The 21,307-nt window shown below is 48.6% G+C and overlaps 1 protein-coding gene across 1 annotated transcript in view; it reads left to right on the forward strand.

Annotated features, from left to right (window-relative positions):
• The first annotated feature begins 20,181 nt into the window (after positions 1–20,181).
• The window catches only part of WNT9A (Wnt family member 9A), a 68,328-nt gene continuing 67,202 nt past the window's right edge, over positions 20,182–21,307 (forward strand). Inside the window, exon 1 of the mRNA XM_077809534.1 lies at positions 20,182–20,276. Coding sequence (XP_077665660.1) covers positions 20,182–20,276 — 95 coding nt within the window. The remainder of the gene's footprint in view (positions 20,277–21,307) is intronic.

Consider the following 21,307-nt stretch of genomic DNA (forward strand, 5'->3'; position numbering starts at 1 on the left):
AGTTGAATCTTACAAGTTTGGGTGTACTCTTCCTTTGGCAGTAATGGATCAAAGAGTTCTGAGAGTGTCCAGTGGAACAGGGGCTGGACCCTGCTGCTGGGGCAGAAGGTCACTCGGAGGTGTCAGGGGTTGGAGCGTGCCTATCGCTAACCTGTGCAGAGAGAGCGAGGCCCGCAGAGGCCTGGCAGGCAGTGCTTGTGTTGCCAGAGACCGGTGGCTTCAGGGACCAGATCCACAGCAGGCACAGACAAGACTCCCTAATGCTAAGGGCAGGTGGTAGTGCGGTGCCTCACAACCCTGGGTACCCCTAGGAAGTGTCGCACTAGGTTGTGTCAACATGTCATGACACCACGCAATGACCAGCCAACATGACAGCAAGGCAACCCAGCGGTGTTTCATGGGGCCCCCTGAAATTATGTTAGGGTGTGACTGTCCTGCACGTGGGATGTGGGATCTTAAGAACATCCTGGCGGTCCTGATAATATTGGACCAGTGAGTAACCCTAGGTGGAACAATCAGACCCTTCATTACAGTATGTGTTACTCAAAAGGTCTTACAGCCAGAGTTTCAAAAGTATTTAGGCACCTAGAGATGCAGATAAGCACTTCTGAAAAAATCTCACTAGGTGCCTAACTCTCATGGACTTAAAAAAGTCCCACCGCCCACTGAAATCAATAGGCATTAGGTGCTTTTGAAAATCTCACTTAAGCACCTAGAGACCTGTGAATACTTGGCCTTAAGAACAAAATGTCTATTTTGGATGGATTACTCAGTGCTGAGCAAGACCAAGCTACAAATTACCACAGCTAGGAGGGCCTAAGCCTAATCTTTGGAACCCATGGGACAGTCCTCTCTACTATGACCTAATTTCTAGAGCTGGGAATTTCAAAGGCTCTGCGTTGGCTTAACCATTCTCCTGTTTTAGTCAATGGTAAGATTCCCTTTGGCTTCAATAGAATCAGAGTTGGGCTCAAATCCTTAAGAGGTATTTAGAGGCCAGACTCCCATTGAGATAGTGGGTCTAACTGAGATCAGCTATACGCTAGTGCTTTTCCACTGAGGTTGGTTGAATTATTCCTACTTACCATATACCAAGTTTTAGCTTAGCCTGGAATTATTATAATTTTGATTTATTACAACAGCACCTAGAGGCCTACACAGAGAATAGGGGCCTATGGGGCCAAGTACTGTACAGACACATAGCAAGAGACCATCCTTCTCCCGAAGGACTTGCAATCTAAATAGGCAAGACAGAATCAACATCCCATTTTACAGACAGGAAACCAAGGCAAGAGGTGTGACCAAGGTTAGAGGAACTTTGTAGTAGAACTGGGAATTGAAGCCAGGTCTCCCAAGCTGAAGACTTAACCCACAAGACCATGCCCCCTCTTCCCTCAAACTTGTTTACTAACCCTTGCTCTGGGTTTGTATTTATTAGTATTCCAACCGGACAACTGATTCCAAACATCTACAAATACATACAAACAGCCTCTGCAGATGGCTTTAGTGTCTTTTCAGTCAATGGGCTATCCTTTCCCTTCCATCAAAGGATGACCTCTCTTTATTTTAGTAAGCCTTTTGACATATTCCCACATGATAGTCTCCTAAGCAAGCTAGGGAAGTGTGGGGTACATGAAGTTACTGTAAGGTGGATGCACAACTGATTGAAAGATCATACTCAAGAAGTAGTTATCAATGGTTCACTAACAAAATGGGATGGTGTATCTAGTGAGGTCCCACAGGGGTCAATCCTGGATCCAGTACTAGTCAATGTTTTCATTAACGACTTAGATAATGCAGTGGAGAGTAGGCTTATAACATTTAAGGATACCACCAAGGTGGGATGGGCTGCAATCATTTTGGGGGACAGCAATAGAATTCAAAACAACATTGACAAATTGGAAAGTGGGTTTGAAATCAAAAAGATGAAATTCAATAAAGACCAGTGCAAAGTACTTCACTTGAGAAGGGGGGAAAAAAATCAACTGCACAACTGCAAAATGGGGACCAACTGTCTAGGTGATAGCACTGCTGAAGAAGATCTGGTGGATCACAAATTGATTATGAGTCAATGTGATGCAGTTGCTGAAGAGGCTAATATTCCGGGGTGCATTAACTGGACTGTTGAATGCAAGACATAGGAGGTAATCATTGGAAATATTCAGCACAGGTGAAGGCTCAGGTGCAGTACTGTGTCCAATTCTGGGTGCCACACTGCAGGAAAGATGTGGACAAATTGGAGACAGTCCAGAGGAGAGTAACAAAAATTATCAAAGGTTTAGAAACCTGACCTCTGAGGAAAGACTAAAATAATTGGGCATATTTAGTCTTGAGAAAAGAAGATTGAGGGGGACTTGATAATAGCCTTCAGATATGTAAAGGGCTGTTATAGAGGATGGTGATCCATTGTTTTCTATGTCCACGGAAGGTAGGACAAGTAATGGGCTTGATCTTCAGCAAGGAAGATTTCAGTTAGATAGCAGGAAAATCTTAACTATAAAGGGTAGTTAAGCACTGGAACAGGTAACAAGAGAGGTTGTGGAATCCCCGTCACTGGAGGTTTTTAAGAACAGGTTGGACAAACACCTGTCAGGATGATCTAGGTTTACTTAGTCCTGCCTCAGCACAGGAGCTGGAGTAGATGACCTCTTGAGGTCCCTTCCAGTCCTCCATTTCTGATTCTAAGCCTGCTGGCCTCTTTTCCTAGGTTCATTTCACTGGCTGTTATTCCTTTGAGTCATCTCATTGCCACTGAACGTTTTCTTAATTTGTTTAATTTCAAAGCTAGAGGAGGGCTGGAGAAAGTCACCAGACTGGAGGCCTTGGAGGGAAGAGAAAAGGTCTCAGTCCCCTGCCTATGGCAGATACAGCATCCACAGTGGCAGTACCAGCTTCCTCCAGACTAGAGTTGGGGCAAAGAGAAAAATAAGGTCATGAAATATCTGGTATTTCATTGTCTCAATTCTGCTGGAATCAAAATGCAACTCTTCCTCCTGCCCCCGCAACACATGTTGAATTTTCAGAATTAAATGTTCCCCCTTTTTGCTACTGCATAAAGTGACCACCACCCAGGGTCCTCTCCTCCGCTCCTTCCCATTCTGTAACTTCTCAAAGGTTCTTTAACTTTGTGAATGTGCTGCTTTGTCACTTTTCCAGAGTTAAGGAAGTTTTGAAGAGTTACAGAGTGGAAACAATGAAAAAAGGGATATAAACAATACTTTTAGGCAGTATCTACTCCACAGCATTCAGCACCAGGAAAGGCAAGGGGGGGGGCGGAGAACAAGTTTCCCAGTTTTCAAAAAACTTAATAGTTTCAATTCAAATCAAAACAAAAATTCTCATTTTGATTCATTTCAAGATTTCCCTTTAACAGCACCAGCTACCCCATCTGGCTACCGGCTAACCAGGGCCTTATGTTTCTCCTCTGTCAGCCCAGACCCGCTGCTGGCCTTCTATTCTGGTTTGGGTGGAGAAATAACTAGGCCCTCTGGCTAAATCATCAAAAGAAAACCTCAAAATAAACATGGAACACAAAAGTCTTCCACTCCAATCTCAAACTGGTCACAGCCCCCAAGGGTATGTGTTCTCATGTCAGTCCTGCCTGGGCTTCTTTGACGTGCTCCTTACATGCTATCAAGCTGTAACTCTCAAGGCTTTCTACCTGGAGTTATTTGTCACCCTCCGAGTTCTCCACAGGCTTCTCCTAGCTACCCTTCAATGGCCTGATTTAACCACATGATCTGCCTGTTGTGTGACATTGCTCATTTTCTCCACCTGGGGAGGTGAGCTAAGTGTATCACAGGTATGGCTGGACCCAGTTCTCTTTGAAGGGCCAGCCACCCTATCAGCTTTTCATTGAGAATTACAACCCTCTCTCCCCAGTTTTTGGTTGAAAAGTTTCAACCAACTCTACGCCCCGACTGATCCACACATGTGCCTCAAACCTCATCTGAAAAGCCCATCTGTAGGGATGAGAGGTTAACGGGGCTCTGTGCTCACTCATTCTTTGGCCTCTCTACTTAGACTGCCGATAGTGGAGGGGGTTTGTGGCATGGACACCTGCCCCATGACAACTAGTCGGAGACCAACTCGTTTAATGTACGACACCAAAACCCCCCCAAACTGTCAGTCAGTTTTGGTCTCTACCAATTTGAGCCGATCCCTTCATATCCCCTTAACACAGCCAAAGTCTGAGTTGCCTCCCATTTGCTAGCCTGTTTTTTGCACACTTATGGTGGATTTCCAAGATCAGAATCTGGCCCCAAGTCTTCTTGCAACTGGCTTGTTGCAAGTTTATTCATTGACTTTGATCAATCAAGTTCAGGAACACAGGGTTCTTTTTAGAAAGCTAGAAAGCTGGGCAGACATCCCCAGAGACTTGCAATGGGGATTTGTTATGTAAGGAAATGTGCTTACCCATGCAAGGGGAAAACAGTGCCCAGTAATACTCAATGCGTGTGAAAGTCACAGCTTGCATTGTATGCCTCGGTGTATATCACCATTCCCCTTGCAGATGGCTGCTGCCTCCTGACATGACACTGCTGGGTTCTAAAGCAGAAGACAGGGTCCATAGGTAATACAAGGACCCATTAATCTGGATGGACTCGCTAATGACCCAAAGGTAACTCACTGCTCTGTGAGCCGCCTGTTATTCTCAGTGGATCAGGCACAAAGTGATCATTACAGCTGCCAGCAAGCAAAAGTAAATCTTTACCTCAAGCTATAGAAGCTTATGCTCTTAGTTCTTGAAGGCCTGAGCTCAGCCCTCACCCCGTAATGGAAAAGTAGGTGCAAGACTGCATCCCACTGACAGCTTGAAGTGTTGCTGTTTCAACCTCAAGTCAAGCTTCCTCTGCCCAGTGCGTGTAGGAAACCCTACTGTTATAGAGGTTAAGTGTACCCCTTTGTGCCTCAGCCACAGGCAATGCAGCTGCTGCATGTGGAAGCTAGAAACTTGGCCCTTTGCTCTACATGGTAGCAGCTTGAGTTCTCCCTCTGGAGATGCTGAGCTCAATCCCCAGAGAGGATGGTTGCTGTCGGCATCAGCTTTGAAGCACCTACACTAAGCCCCAAGGTGCTGGATGCCTAATTATTCCTTCAAGTGGCCATTGTGACACCTGCCCTCTTGCCTGACTCACTGGGGACATCCAGACCAAGAAGCATGAGCTGCTTGAGCATGAGAGCCCTGTCTGGGGATGTAAGAGACTCATCCTCTGTGGATCGGCACAGGAGGAGACGTGTAACACACAGAAGTGTAGGATAGCGTTAATACCAACATGCATTACTGCCTGTCTAGTTCCTGTTAGAACTCTTTTCACCTTGGTCACCAAACACACAGCTGGAAGCTTCCAGTCACTAGCCACCCTACGCTGGGATAGAACTGGGGATTTCCCTAAATATCCTCTTCCTTATTTTCCCTTGCTTTGATTGAATTAAAAAGCCCACCTGGGAAGCAGGGAGTCTAAAAAAGATTTGGGGGCCATGGTGGATAATCAGCTGAACGTGAGTTCCCAGTGTGATGCTGTGTCCAAAAGAGCTAATGGGATTCTTGGAGGCATCACCAGGGGATTCTTGAGAGGTTGTTTTACCTCTGTAATGGGCACTGGTGTGATCACAGCTGGCACACTGTGTCCAGTTCTGGTGCCCACCATGCAAGAAAAATGTTGATACATTGGAGAGGGTTCAGAGAAGAGCCACAAGAATGATTAAAGGATTAGAAAATGCCTTATGGTGACAGACTCCAGGGGCTCAAGCCATTGGATTTAACAAAAGAAAAAGTTATTGGGTGATGTAATTTGTCTGTTAAATATTTGTTCCCTGTGTGGATGCTTATAATAGTGCCTTCAATCTAGAAGTTGAAGCTAGACAAGTTCAGACTGGAAATACTCGATCAAAAATTTATGCCTTAACCATTGGAACAATTTACCAAGGGTCGTGGTGGATTGGATTCGCAACTTTTCAATCAAGATCCAATAACTTTCTAAGACATATCCTCTAGTTCAAACAATTTAGTTCAAGGAAGTCCTGTGGCCTGTGTTATGCAGACTAGATGGTCACAGTGGTCCCTTCGGAATTGATAAGAAATGAATATTCAGATCTGGTGTTCGAGACTTAAATGCTACAGATCAAAAGGCCAGAACACCAAATCTGGCTTTATAATAAATCAATATTCAGAAGCGATCACTGTGACCATCTAGTCTGACCTCTGGCATAACACAGGCCACCAACACCACCCAGCACTGGCATGCTGACCCCCCCAAATCAAAACTAGACCAAACTATTACAGCCCAAAGGGTATTAGACTGTTAGGCACCACAGTCAGAGATCAGGAGGGACCAAGGTGCCAGAATGCCTGAGGCCCCTGCAACGGGAGGAATTGATTAAGTGCGATTCTCCTGGTGACAAAGGAACTGGTGGCAGAGATTGGATCCAGAACAGAACTTCCCCAAAGTTCAGATGGGATAAGGGTTTGTTTTGGGTCCATTTCTCCCTCTGGGCTTAATGGTGGCTGCAGCCAGAGGACAAGTGAAGATAGAGCTGCACGAGGAGCTCAGGGAGCCGTTAGAACCTCTGGAGCACCCTGGCATGCTTTGGGGGCTATGGTATGCGTGGTTGGCTCTCTCTTGGGAGCACCTAAGCCCAGGAGAGCATTAGCAGGGCATCATCGTTGTACCCAAAGAGTAGGGGTGGTGCAGAGGCTGGTTTGTACAAGAATGAGTGGGGACTGGTTCTATCCTTGGAGTGGGTAGGCATTATCTGTCCCTCTGATATTAGATTTGGGATTGGCACACAGTCAATGGACTACATTGACTAGGACCCATGCAATTCACACACTCAGCATAGGACTGGTGCATCCCAGACATGTGTATGTTTCACGCCCACTTAAAACAAGCCCACTGAAGAGCAGCTTGTTTAGCCCGGAAGGGATAGAGAGAAACAACATGACCGAAATTGCCCTCTCTCTGAGAATGAAGAGTTTTCAGCAGTCCTGGAAAATACTCGACACATATTCGGTGGGTGGGCTTGATAGTGTGACAGCAAAAATATTTTTCCTCAGTTTGTTTCTGGCTCTTTTGCAGCCGACCAGAAGCCAGATCTCTTGGCTGGGTCCGGTAGACCTCAGGATGTGTAGGACAGGCCTGCTAGCTAAGCCAGCTGACGTGAACAGAAGCAGTGGATGCGGGAAGTTCTGCTACAAGCATTTCAACTTAATTTGGTTGCTTTTAAACACAGTTTCAGAGAAGGAGCTGCCCTGGAGCTCCTTGAAAGACATCCCAGGGCTCCTCCTTCTGGGCGCTGAAGTTTGAAGCAGGCTGTTGGGGGGTGCAGGGGGAACTAGGGAGGGGCAGTTTCCCCCTTGTTCAAATAAATGCACCTATTTAACATGCAGAACATGGAAGGAAGGGGAGATCCCCTAATGAAGTGGTTGCCATCTGAGCCCTGACTCAGAGTGCTTTCTGAGAGTTCTCTAGGCTCCCCTCTCACAAGTCAGTTCAGCTAATCAAAGCTCACCACTCCCGGACCAACACACATTCCAGTCTCCCTCACTCCTCCACATACATATACAAACCACGACTGGTCTATAGATGGTAAATCAGGTACTGCCACCTGCCCTTTCTCATGGCACCAGTACAAGAGGCCATCCAGTGAAAGTGAGGTAAGAAAATAAGAACTGACTTTAAAAAAGAGTGTGTTTCCTTGTTTTACATAGTGCATAATTAACCAGGGGAACTCGCCTCACCGTGAAAATACTGTGGCAGAGACCTCAGAAGAATTCAATGTTTCTATGTGTTTCTCATCAGTTCGGGGGGCAGGGGGAGGAAGAGCTCAGTGGTTTGAGCATTGGCCTGCTAAACCTACAGTTGTGAGTTCAATCCTTGAGGGGGCCATTTAGGGGTTTCTGGGGCAAAATTGGGGATGGGTCCTGCTTTGAGCAGGGGGGTTGGACTAGATGACCTCCTGAGGTCCCTTCCAACCTTGATATTCTATGAATCTATGACAAACGAAAGCTTCCACAATTCTACTAGATTGGATCAAAAATGTACATAAACCCACATTACATGGCATAATGCAGCTAACTTACCAGCAATATGAAGGAACTTCTCCTGTGGGTGGAGGGGGCAAAATTGCTGCCCTCATCTGACTGGCGGTGGAACTTTGACTCAGTTTCCCCCATCTTCTTTTGACCTACTCCAGCCATAAGAGTGTCCAACCAGACCACATTAGTGTCCAGCCCCTTCCAGGGTCATAGAGTCCTTTGTGAAAGTCCAGCAAAAACAGACACAAACTAAACCTTCAGCCTGGCTGGGCTCAGGGCAGGTGTGTGTAGATTGCTCCTGCTGCATTTCCTGCCCTGTGGTTTGATCATCCCAGGAGCTGCACGCTACTCCTCTTACCCAGGCTTTCCAGATGGCTCTAACTTGTCAGGATCCCTCTCTCAGACAGGCTTCCAGATCACCCCTGGAGGAGCATCTCTGGTCTTTTCCCCCCTTCTCCCTCTTTGTTTCCTTTCAGGTTGCTTTCTAGAGAGAGGGCACTTCCCACCTTCTCCTTCCCGGGTCCTTTCCTCACTGGGCCTCACCCAGCTGAGCTTTATTTCTAATTAGGGTTGCCAACTTTCTAATCGCACAAAAAACCGAACACCCCTGCTCCGACCCGTCCTGCCCCTTCTCTGAGGCCCCACCCCCTGCTCACTCCATCCCCCCTCCCTCCATTGCTCACTCTCCCCGACTCTCACTCGCTCATTTTTGTCGGGCTGGGGCAGGGGGTTAGGGTGCAGGAGGAGGCGAGGTCTTCAGGTGGGGGTGCGGGCTCTGAGGTGGGGCTGGACATGAGGGGTTTGGAGTGCAGAAGTGGGCTCTGGGCTCGGGCCAAGGGGTTCAGAATGTGGAGGTGTGAGGGCTCTGGCTGAGGGTGCAGGCTCTGGGGTGGGGCTGGGGATGAGGGCTTTGGGGTACGGGGATGAGGAGGGGGCTTTGAGCTGGGACGGGGTTGGGGTGTGGGCTCCGGGTGGTGCTTACCTCAGGCAGCTCCCAGGAAGCAGCTGGCATGTCCTTTTGGCTCCGCATGCTGCCCCTGCCTGCAGGCACTGCCCCACAGCTCCCGTTGGGCATAGATCCCAGCCAATGGGACCTGCAGAGCCAACGCTAGGGCCAGGGACAGTACTTGGGGCCCCTATGGCCACCCCTGCGCCTAGGAGCTGGACATGCCAGATGCTTCTGGGAGCCCCACTGCGCTGCCAACCGGACTTTTCACGGCCTGATCAGCAGTACTGACCGGAGTCACCAGGGTTCCTTTTCGACCAGGTATTCCAGTCAAAAACCGGACACCTGGCAACCCTATTTCCAATTAGGCCTGGCCACCCTCCAGGTGCACCCAGGCTGGTGAATTGGCCTCTCGGGCCCATATTAACCCCATCACTGCAGGTTATTCCATTATGGGGTTTCTTGCTCCTCAGTCTGAAGCGTCTGCTGCTGCCCGCTGTCGGAGACGGGATAACGGACAAGCTGGACCATGTATCTCACCCAGTCTGGTAATTTCTTTTCTTTTGGTTGGTTTTTTAAAATTTATTTATTGCTCTCCCTTCTCCACCCTGCCACTCATTTTTCCACTTCTCTTTTCCTTTGTGGGGCCCTGGCATGTCCTTCACTTAGCTTGTTTCATACATTTTCAAGGTCAGTGACCCCTGCCTTGGTCATGCTATCAATAACAGATATACAGGTAAGGTGGGTGACCTTAAGATAGAGGTACAAGTTGCCAGGGGCAACTGTCACTCTTGTGGGTGTGTTAAGCAATGGGCATCCTTAGAGACTTTCCTGTAAATATGTGTTTTATTTTTATTGGGCTGGAACAGAAACACATTAAGGCCCCCGTCCAGCAAAATGTTTAGCTACCTGCTTCACCCCATTGAAATCAGTAGCATTTCTTACTTGCTTAACTGCTTGGCTGGACTGGAACCTCCAAGGCCCCGGGAGGCTTTCTAGAATGATTTCCTCCAATCACCAAATAAAACATGATTTCCTCCAATCACCAAATATGACAAAGCTAATCAGGACCCTATCTTGCTATGAGGCTAATCACAGTAGTAAGCATTCTGGGCTAGATTTTTAAAGGTATTAAGGTGCCTAACTCCCATGGGAGTTAACTCCCTATGTCTAATAAGGGCTGTTTGAAGGTTTGAGCCCATAGAAAGTGCTAATTAAGACCCCCCTAGTCCTGCAAAGACTTGTGCACCTATTGAACTTTAAAAACAGGCGTAGTCTCGCTGACTTCACTGGGCTTACCCAGGTGCTTGACCATAAGAGTGGTCATACTGGGTCAGACCGAAGGTCCATCTAGCCCAGTTCCCATCTTCCGACAGTGGCCAGTGCCAGGTGCCCCAGAGAGAATGAACAGAACAGGGAATCATCAAGTGATCCATTCCTTGTCGCCCAGGCATGGGTCACTTGATGTTTGCCTGTTCTATTCATTCCCTCTGGGGCATGAGTTAAGCATGAGCATAAGTCTTCGGAAGATCAGGGCCCAAATCAATAAACTACCTATCTGAGCTCATCCAAGTGAACAGGGGTCTCTGCAACGGGCTTTGGATCAGCTCGCTATCGTCCACCACAGTCAAAGGACAGACTCCTGGTGATGTCTGTGGGACATGGATCCAGGCCGAAGAGGCCAGGGTTCGGTAAAGTGTTTAGGCAGCTGCTTAACTCTGAGCATGTGCTGCAGTGCTGTGCGACATGCATCTGGAACAGGATGTTCTGCCGCTTTCGGAGCCTGGGGCCAGCCAGCCCTGTTCAGAGGTAGATAGCCCTGTTAAGAATAGGTTGGGGGCTGCTAGTTTGCAAGGGGTCAAGTGCTGAGCACCTGATTCCTGCAAAGGCTGAAAGCTCAAGTGAGGGGAAGAGCTGTTAAGAACCATGGAGACTCTGGCAAGGAAGCCCTGGGGCAGGAGAATTGTTTAGCTGTTGGATCGATGTTGAACTGTTTTGTTTTGGAGTTTGGCTGAAAACTGATGGGGCATTAAAGAAGTGGTCTGGACAGACTGGTTCTTTGCTGGGCTGGGAGGACAGCCAGGCAGCCTGCAGGGACCAAACACAACGGCTTGTGGCAGGTCACAAGGATCAGAAGTGAAACTGGCTAAAGATCATCACAGACTAAACGAGTTCAGGTTTGTAATTCAATTTGATCTACATAGGTGCAAAGTACTGTTAGGGTTATTACTGCAGATCAACCTGCACCCTGAGTGAATACCTAGTGTAAACCAGACTAATGGCGAAAAGTCAACTAGAGCTTTAAAATCTGTTCGCTTTTAGTAAACTAAGGTCCATAGTAATACACTGTGATAATAGTTAACAAGACACTAACTAAAATCAGATTTCTGTGTCAAAATATCTTGCCTTCTGCTGTTACCAGTACTGCAAAAGGCTCTGATCCTGTAGCTGGTTTTGATAGCGTAGACTCCTGTACAAATGTGAAGTTCAATTGACTGAATTGTGGCTGCAGGAGCATAGGGGCCCATGCTAGGGGATCTCATGTAGGATCAGGGCTTATAATAACTGAAAGGTATGAGAGGAAAAAAATCTATCCTCTACTTTTTTTACCTGTTTACTTTGTACATTTGACAGGCCATCAGTGTTTGCCTGGTTCCCTGCCCTTTCAGCAGGTGTTGACCTTGCTGGGAAGCATTAAGTATATACTGCTGGCTCACAATTGCAGATGGCTCCATTTCCCCACTTGGCTATAAGGGAGATGGGGAATAGCTCTCTAGAAGGAGAGGACCTAGGGTGTGAGCTGAGCAGTCCTTGAGGAGGACCCCTGGGAGCAGCTAAGCCTTGGGATGGATTTTGTGTTCCTTCCTTTGGAGCCTGTGTACACCCAGGGAAAGGTGCAGGATGACCCAAACTCATTAAAAAGCCAAAAACCCAACTGATAAATTTTCAAGCTGATGGTCTCATCTTAAGACACATGATGCACACGACTGTCCTTAAGGTGGAGAACTGTCCTTCCTGGGATATAGCTGATATGAAAGGTTAGAAACCAGGATGGAGGAGCTGAGCATTCTCAAAGGTCATACTCCCCTTAGCCCAGACTCCATGAATGCAAGGCATGAGCCATTCCAGAGCTTCTTTGGGGAATCCAGTAACATCCCCCTCTCAGTTCCTCTCTGTGGTACATCTGGAAAACAACATTGTAAACAGCTGTTCACAAATCATGAGTCAGGCCATCACCCCCCACCCCCCAAAATGAGATTGGCTTAAAAATCATGAGCCTAAAAACTTTTGGGTTCTCTCTACTTGCCTCCAGGTTCACATTTTCAAGACTTTCTCTGCAACCATGAGAATAGGAACTTTCGGACACTAAAAAGACCCGGAAACCTCACCTCACTGTCTGACTCCAGGAACTGGGGCTTTAAGAAAAACCCTAATGGTCGGGAGACTTGGGATAGAATGGAGAGAGCTTGCAACACTGGGAAGGGATCTGAGATAGTCCATTATGGTGACGAGGAATAGTGATTGCTTGTCAGCAACATTTAATGAGGTTTAACAACTGTGGAACAGACACTCATTTAGGAGTGTCACCCAGTTGTTAAGCCTCTTTGGATGTATCCTAATATTCACCCAGTAACAGCTGCTGTAACACATGTTGATGGTCAAGGAGGTGGGTCAGCCCCCTCTGAGCGTGGCTGGTAAGGAGAGAGAAAGTGGTTCCATGGCGCAAATTAGGGGTGGTCAAACCTCTGGTGCTTTGAGGTTGTGTGAATGAGGCCCTTGCAAAATGACTTAGACTCCATGTAGTTTTGTCCCTGTTATGTACATCTGATAGGCCTGATCCCACTTACAGGAGACTCACTTACACCTGTGCAGGTGAGATCAGCTCAGGCTCTGTGCCTTGTTACTAGAGGCAGAAGAACAAGCCAAAAAGCTGGGTTGACACAACTGGAGGATCAGATTGTGCCCTCTGGATTGGCTTTGGCAGGGTTCCCTGGGGTCCCCTCCCCAGGCGAAAAGAGCGTGGGGGATCCTGGAATTTGCACAGAAGGTGACATTCACTCCTGTGTGGAGGGCTTGCATAAAGCCCAATGCACCACTTAAAGTCCTTAAAAGAGGGGGTTTTAAGTGCTGCACGATGGTGAATTTCAATGGGAGGAGTGAGAGCGGGGAGTGAAGAGGTTGGAGGATCTGGGGAAGGTGATGTGAGGTAGCCATTTACAGCTCCCTGATTCACAGGGCAGATATGCAACATCTTCAGCCCGGGCATAGGCTAGAAAAGCTTGGCTCCTACGCTAATTTACCCCCACCGGCAATGGTCCCTTAGGGACAGTACACCAGATGGGTATAACTGGAGTACAGCACATTCTGACCGGGTCCCTCCTCAGACCCCCCTACCCTTGGCCCTGAGTGCGTATACAGGGAGGTGGAGCCCAGAAGTGTGATATGCTGGCTTTGCGCCAGCTCAGAGCTCCCTGCACTGGGGAAATTCTTAGCTATGCAGATCTGGCTGATTGCTGCTGGAAAAGAACAGAGAACCTTTCCCCCATCAATACCTGTCTATGAATATTTGAATAGTGGAAACACCCTGGAGGGAGCAATTGTTCAGGGTTATGAGCAGGCGTCACGGGGTGAAAATAAGCAAACAGATATAAGATGAAGATCAGGGAGAAAATTCCTAACTGCGAGCTCCATTAGATTGTGGAATAAACACTAATAACTTTAAAATAATTACTCATTTGGCACGTCTGGGCTCATTGACACCTCAAACACAGCATGAACGCTCTCTGAGGTAGATAACTGATCTCTATTTTCCAGCTGGGGAAACTGAGGAAGGGAAGTGTGAGTGATTTGTCTCAGAGGGAATCTGTGTCAGGGCAGGAATGATAGCTCAGGGCTTCTTGGGATAACTAGCCCTCTCCATCCCTCACTAGACCGCACCGCTAAAGTCATTGCAAACTGGAACCTAATGCTAAATATACTGTAGGAAATCTTACTGGATTGGCAACCAGGGATGAACGACGTGACCTCATAGGTATTTCCCTTTGCTCTGACTTCTATGACTCAACCCCCCCACCCCCCCATTGAGCTGTAGTCATTGAATCAGTGAGGTTTGGTTCACGCTGTCAGAGCTCTGGCTGAGTGGCCACTTGTAAGAGCTGAGTGGTTGGCACTTTGGTTTCTGCCAGGAAATGCCTTCAGAAAGAGAGAATGTTTTGGGGGAGCTCGATGAAAAATAAACCAAGGGGAAAGGAACGAAACAGGAAGTGAAAATAAAAGGATGGAAGTTCAAGCTAATGTTTAAAAATGGTAGACCAGTTCAAGTTTCATGCAGTAAAAGAGAGCAAGTCAAGGGTTCATTTAGTAAAAGAGACAAGATGGAAAGAAAAATTGCTTCGATCCTGCAACTGGCTCTGCACTGGCTGAGCCAGGAGCCTGAGAGCTGACTCACAAGTCACAGAGAGGGAAAACTTGAAGTCACCCTGGTCATTCCCTGTGATCTAATGGGGCTCCTATAGGCACAGGGCGTGTGAAGCAGCTGCTGGTGTTGTGTAAGGACATGGTTGCAGAGATCAAAGCTCACCCCCCCCATTTTGGAAGGCGAAGTCTGGCCTACAAGGGGCAGATGTGACAATGGCTTATCCTCTTCGGGGCAAACCTCTAAACAGCAATCACAAACAATTGAAAAGAGCTGCCATTCCATTCCATCCAGCGGAGGGCCATAAGATATGTGCTCTGTGAAGTAGGAAGTGAGACTAAAGGCGTGGGTGGGGAAGATTCTAGGCAGAAGCATGACTAGAAACAGGGTCGCTTCCCAGACAGGACTGTTTTCTTGTTACTAATATAGTTCCTTGTTCAGTGTCAGAAGAAAGTGACTCTGTGATTCTTCACCATTGTTATATGACAGGCAGAAGCATGTATACACACACACACACACACACACACACTAGCTAGCTAGCACATTACAAATAATTGAATTCATCACTGGTGAGTGGACCACGTTCCATGCCTTGGTCCCCAGTCATTCTCCACGGAGCCTTCCAGCTCCAGTCCGTTATTCCAATGATAAAGGACTGTCTCTTTATCTTACAATTCCCTAGCAGCACCACTCGCAGGTTTAGCTGTGGTTGTAAGTGTGTGGGGGTTTCTTTTTTTTTAAATGCTCTTTCTTGAAATGCGGAGTGGTTGTTTGCTCAGTCTATTCGTTTCGGGCAAGCTATTGCGTGCCCACTGAAATTCTGCAAAACACAATCAATTAAAAGGCTTTTTAAAAATGGCTGTTGGTTGTTTTAATGGCTGGTAACACCTCTATTAACGCTGCGCGGTATGTCTAGGCAGCGGTGCCCCCTTCTGGGTGGAACGTCAGACCTGCTCAAATGAGTGTCCCATAGGTGCTGAGCTGGGAACAGGAAGACCTGCATTTAGCTTTGGACTGCGACTTTCTAGGGCAGTGATACTTTGAAAATCCTGGTTAGCCACAGGTCTGTTTCAGAATGGCACCATTCATACTCTATATGTGTGGTGCATACAATGCACCCTAACTGTATTCGTCCATGGTTAGACTCACCAGATATAATGCTGTAACACTGTTATGTGCTATACTGAAGTCATTATATACTTCCTTTTTTAATAAGGGAAAGGGATCCGATAGATGGCTTATGTTAGCAAATGATCATGAGAACAATGCACATCCACCACCTAAACATTCAGCAGAGTATTTAGTCAGGAAACACATTAGTTTGGGCAAAGTTGTAGACACCTTGCATGTGCTTTACATCTGCCTCCCGAAAGAAGAAATCTTCTTGTCAGCTCCTGTTTTGCAACTCCTGAAAATGCCCTGTGTTGTCTCATTCATAAAAGAATCACGTGCAGTCTGGACTTCAAAGTGAATTAGCTTCATTTCCCTACTCAGCTTCAAGAGCGAGGAAACAGCGAGATGTTATGGCCACTCCACCTTTCCAAGCACTCTTGCTATTTGCACTGACTGGCCATGTAGATTATCATTCCTTTCCACTATCAGAATCTCTCTCAAACACACAAGCCTGTTGCCTTATTCTTGCTCCTATTTGGGATGAAGATGGACGATGGGTTTTAAAGCATCTTGTCCATCGGTTGAAGGATTTGTGCCAACCCTCCCAAAGAGGCATTTGCAACCCCACTCGTAGTTTCTAAAATGTCATCTATTTTGTGCAGATCTCTCTCATTGAAACGGTGAGAGGTCAGCAGGCTCATGCAGTATTTCCCAACCACTTATGGGTGCCACCAGCACTGGCTTTCCTTAAGAAACAACTCCCTGCTGGGGCCCAGAATGAAACTGCTGCCTGCTTCTGCATTCAGTTCTGCACATTGCAATTAGCTGGGGAATCTGGGCTGCCCTGAATTTGTCCAGGTAGAACCGGAGCGGGGTAGAGTTCAGCTGGGTGGCAGCTGTCTTGAGTTTCTTTAGTTAACCAGAGATGGAACCCTGGGCCACGGAAGGCTCCATGACACGTTGGAAATATTTTTTGCTCTCTGTGATGTCTCCAGCTAGGTGAAATGCAGTCTGAACTTGATCTTCTCTGAAAGTCACCGGACAACTAGCTGAGATCTGCAAAGCTGGGCTGGTGCTAGGAAAAGCTCAAAACCCAGAAGGGGTGTGTGTGTGCGTGTGTGTGTAGATTCCTAGGTGGAAATGACAAATGGGTATAATCAATAGGAAGGGAGAGTGAGCCTGATTAGCGCCTGAATCTGCCAAGCGACTGCCCTGGGATTAAATTGCCCCTGAAGACTTTCCCCACTTATCTACCTCTGCGTGGATGAGGTTCTGACCTAGCCTGTCTGCTGGGGACAAGCTTCCTTTGTCCAGAGGAGGTATGTAATCTTGGCCAGTACATTACGTGTCCTCATCTGTGTCTGATCCACAGACAATATGGGTTATATGCAGCTGATCTGGCATACTGGTACCTTTTTCATATTGCCTTTTTATTCTCCAGTATTTAATTTCATTGTACCAAAAAGTATCTAGCTGCTGAAAGAGCCTTGAAAACATGAGCTGCATGGAACTGACACAGCGAGGTCTGCCTGCGTTTGAAGAACCTGAAACAATAGCTGAGAAGCATGATTGGCACCCTTTATCTCAGTGGGTTCTAACTCAGATATGTGATGCTAACATTGTTGGCCCTTAAAGGATTAACTATTTCACTGCTCATCCAAGCAGGTAAAGAAGGAGAATTGGGGATTATAGTTTGAAAATTCATACAAGAGCATGCATAATCATAGCCTGAACACCTACATCATCTACTGGAGGTGGTATCTGGAGGCTGAATCTGATTTTGTGGGTGGAGCTTGGAAATGTACTCCCCTCCCCTTAAACTCAAGCTGTAGAGATGTGCTTTTTCAGCTCTGGAGGTCCCTGGTTCAATCCTTGGTGTGTTGTACAAAATGGCAGCCATCATGTGAGCCCTACAAAGAGCTATAAATGGAGGCAAGGTTGGTTGCTGTGGTGAATGCTATGTCGAAGCTGCTTGCTCTTTAAGAACCCTCTTCTTGAGTCCCTGTGGAGGCAGGATTTGGCTGGCCGTTAGTATGTGTGGTTTGCATGGAAATGGTTCCCTCTAGGCTCACACTCTGCCAGCTCCCTCTTCAAAGCACCTGTCTTCATGGTAACACCCCCAAAGGGCACTCCAGAGCAGAACTAAGGTCAAGGGTATACAGTGCAGGCTTCGGGGGCCAGATTTGCCCACAGAGAGTGGCTGAGGCATGAGAGGAGAGGGAAAGGGACAGAGTGGAATCCCCTTGCCAGCAGTTGTGTGGGGAGCCCCTCACTCCCCACCGGAAACATACATGCTCCCACGGCACGGGAGAAGAAGCAAAACTTTTCTCAATGAAGTTCCAATTCAGAAATTTCATGACAGATAAATCTCAGGGTTTGGGAGTTTTGTCTGTCTTCTGTTTTTCAGGTTAACAATACTGCAAATCACACTCTGGAAGTGAAGGGGTTGGTTAAACTGCTTGACACTACTGGATATGAGGTGGGCATTAGCTGGCACAGCAAGTATTTAATGTAGAGCTATACAATTTCCTAGAAAGTTTCCCGCTCCTTTACTATATAGCAGTTTGTGCACATATACACACACTTGTGTGCAGGCTGTCTCATATACACTCATAAACATAAATTCATAAGTGGTAAAATTTTCAGATGACACAAAAATTGGGGGAGTGGTAAATAATGAAGAGGCTAGGCCCGATCTGTATCACTTGATAAACTGTGAGAAAGCAAACAACATGCCTTCTAAAACAGCTAAATGTAAATGCATACATGTAGGTACAAAGAATGAGGTCCATACTTACAGGGTTGGGGGACTCTATCCTGGGAAGCAGTGGCTCTGAAAAAGATTTAGGGTTTTGGGGCTCATGGTGGATAATCAGTGGAATATGAGTTCCCAGTGTAACTCTGTGGCCAAAGGAGCTAATCTGATCCTGGGATGCACATACAGGAGAATCTCGAGTAGGAGTAGAGAGGTTATTTTACCTCTGTATTTGGCACTGGTGCGCCTGCTGCTGGAATATTGTGTCCAGCGCTGGTGCTCACAATTCAAGAAGGAGGTTGATAAATTGGAGAGGGTTCAGAGAAGACCTGCAGAATGATTAAAGGATTAGAAAACATGCTTTATAGTGATAGACTCCAAGAGCTCAATCTAGTTAGCATAACAAAGAGAAGATTAAGAGGTGACTTGATTTTAGTCTATTAGTATCTACAAGGGGAACAAATATTTAATAATGGGCTCTTCAATCTAGCAGAGAAAGATATAACACAATCCAGTAGCCGGAAGCTGAAGATAGACAAATTCAGACTGGAAATAAGGTGTACATTTTTAACAGTGAAAGTAATGAACCGCTGGCACAATTGACCTAGGGTTGTGGCAGATTCCCCATCACTGGCCATTTTTAAATCAAACTTGGATGTTTTTCTAAATGATCTGCTCTAGGAATTGTTTTGGGGAAGTTCTCTGGCCTGTGTTATGCAGGAGGTCAGACTAGATGATCACAATGGTCCCTTCTGACTTTGGACTCTATGAATTGATATAGGACCAAGATTTTAGTCTGGTTAAATGGGTCTTGCTGCCCAAAAAAGTTGGGAATGCCAGAAAGATTTTTCTATTTTGGCCTCAAGGAATTTCTTTTTAATTGACATGTTAACAATTTTATGATTATTTTATTTTGATAGTTTTTATAACGTATGCACCTGGAGGTTGCACTAGGTGCATTTTACACATGGAAAAATAAATCCATTGAAGTATCACCCCCATGTCCCTGGACTTTATACTTCTTACTACGCCAAAACATTCATTCACATACATGTGTTCATTCTTTGTCTCTCATTCACACACATCCACCACACGCTCCTGGTCATTCATGTTTATTCACATATGCACATTTCCTTTGACTCTCACTTAGTCACACACTTCATACTCACGTCCATGCACACTGTATACACTCGCATGTCCACAAACTCACATATCCCATTCATTCAGGCACGACAGACACGCAGGCCCAGTGAAGCTCCTGCACAAGTTCCACATGCTCATGCTCACAATCATGCACGCTCAGTCCCACTTTCACATGTCTCTCTCACTCCTGCAGTCACACTCAAGCATAGATGCACACTCCGCACTCTCATGCGCACAGTCATGCTCAGGCAGCTGATTCTCACGCTCATGCACACAATTCTCACGCTTATGCGCACGATCGCAGTCATGCTCCCCATTCTCACGCTCATGTGCACAATCACGCTCACACACCTGATTCTCACACTCACGCACAGTCTCTCCCTTACACACACAGACACACACACACTCCGTGCCTCGATCACTCCCCTCCCGCCCAGCCCGCTATATCTGCCGGCCTCTTTCCCAGGGAGCTCCCGCCTGCCCTGTTGCAGCTGCTCCCAGCCCGCCCCTCACGGTCCCATGTGCCGGCCTCTGCTGGGGGCGGAGCCTGAGCCCCTAACCCCGCCCCCTCCTCAGTCGTCCCCGCCCCTCCCCGCAGAGCCCTCACGGCGTGTGGGCGTGGCCTGTGGGCGGGGCCGGCCCCCGCGGCCCCGCCCCGCTCCCGGCTGGGCGCTCGCTGCCTCCCCGGCTATAAGAAGGCGGCTCGGGCAGCCGGAGCCTCATCGGGCTCTGCGGGGAAACGAGATGATCAGCCCTAGCGCTGTAGCAAAATGCTGGATGGACACCTCCTTCTGGGATGGCTCTCCTCCTGCGCGCTCCTAGTGCTGCTCGGCGGCGCCCCGGGACCCTCCGCCGCCTACTTCGGGTAGGTCCGCCGGGCGCCCCGGCCCCCAACGCCGCACCCCCGCTTCCCCCAGGGCAGCTTCATCCGGCACCCCATGTAGCTTCCCCCTGCACCCCCGCTTCCCCCCAGGGCAGCTTCATCCGGCTCCCCCTGCACCCCCGCTTCCCCCCAGGGCAGCTTCATCCGGCTCCCCCTGCACCCCCGCTTCCCCCAGGGCAGCTCCCCCTGCACCCCCGCTTCCCCCAAGGCAGTTTCATCCGGCACCCCAATGTAGCTTCCCCCTGCACCCCCACTTCCCCCAGGTCAGCTTCATCCGGCACCCCACCTCCGCTCCCCCTGTACCCCCATTTCCCCAAGGCAGCTCCCCCGGCACCCTCATGTAGCTTCCGCCACTTCCGCGCGCCCTGCACCCCCGCTTGCCCCCAAGGCAGCTCCAACCTGCACCCTCACCTCAGTGAGGCCAGCGCCCCCCCTTCCCCCAGGCTGCATTCCGCCGCCCGTCCCCTGCACCCTTTCGGTGCCCCTGGCGCTCGCAGCCCTGCACCCACCGTCTCGCAAATAGCCCGTGAGCTCCCCCCGCTGCACCTTGCGCCCCCCCAGCTCAGCGGCGCCCCGGGACCCTCCCGTCTCCTCTCCCGGGCCGGTCAGCCGGGGCGCCTCCCTCCATGGTCTAGTCCCCCGCACCCTCTGCAACTGCCCCCTGGACCAGGCGGGGGGCGCGCCGCCCTGGGCGTGCTGGGGCTGGCTGCAAAGGGCTTGGCTTGCGCCGGTCGTACTCGGGGGGTCGCCAAGGTGTCTGTCTCTGCCCCTCCAGGGCGGGGATGCTCCTTCTCTTGCCTGGTGCAAGGACTGTGTCAATGCCCCCCCCCACAACCCCTTCCTGGCCGCCTGGGGCGGGTCGAGGCCAGGGATCTAGCCCACATCTGGGCGCCTTCCCCTTGAGGCGAGATGCGAAGGCGTTTGGGAGCCAGTTCCCCTAACCCTGTACTGTGGCTGACCCACCCTGCGAGTCCTTGTAGCTGGCATCAGCTGGCCGGGGTGAGCCGGGGGCC

The sequence above is a fragment of the Eretmochelys imbricata genome, chromosome 2 (assembly GCF_965152235.1).
Source record: "Eretmochelys imbricata isolate rEreImb1 chromosome 2, rEreImb1.hap1, whole genome shotgun sequence".
Classification (NCBI taxonomy): Eukaryota; Metazoa; Chordata; order Testudines; family Cheloniidae; genus Eretmochelys; species Eretmochelys imbricata.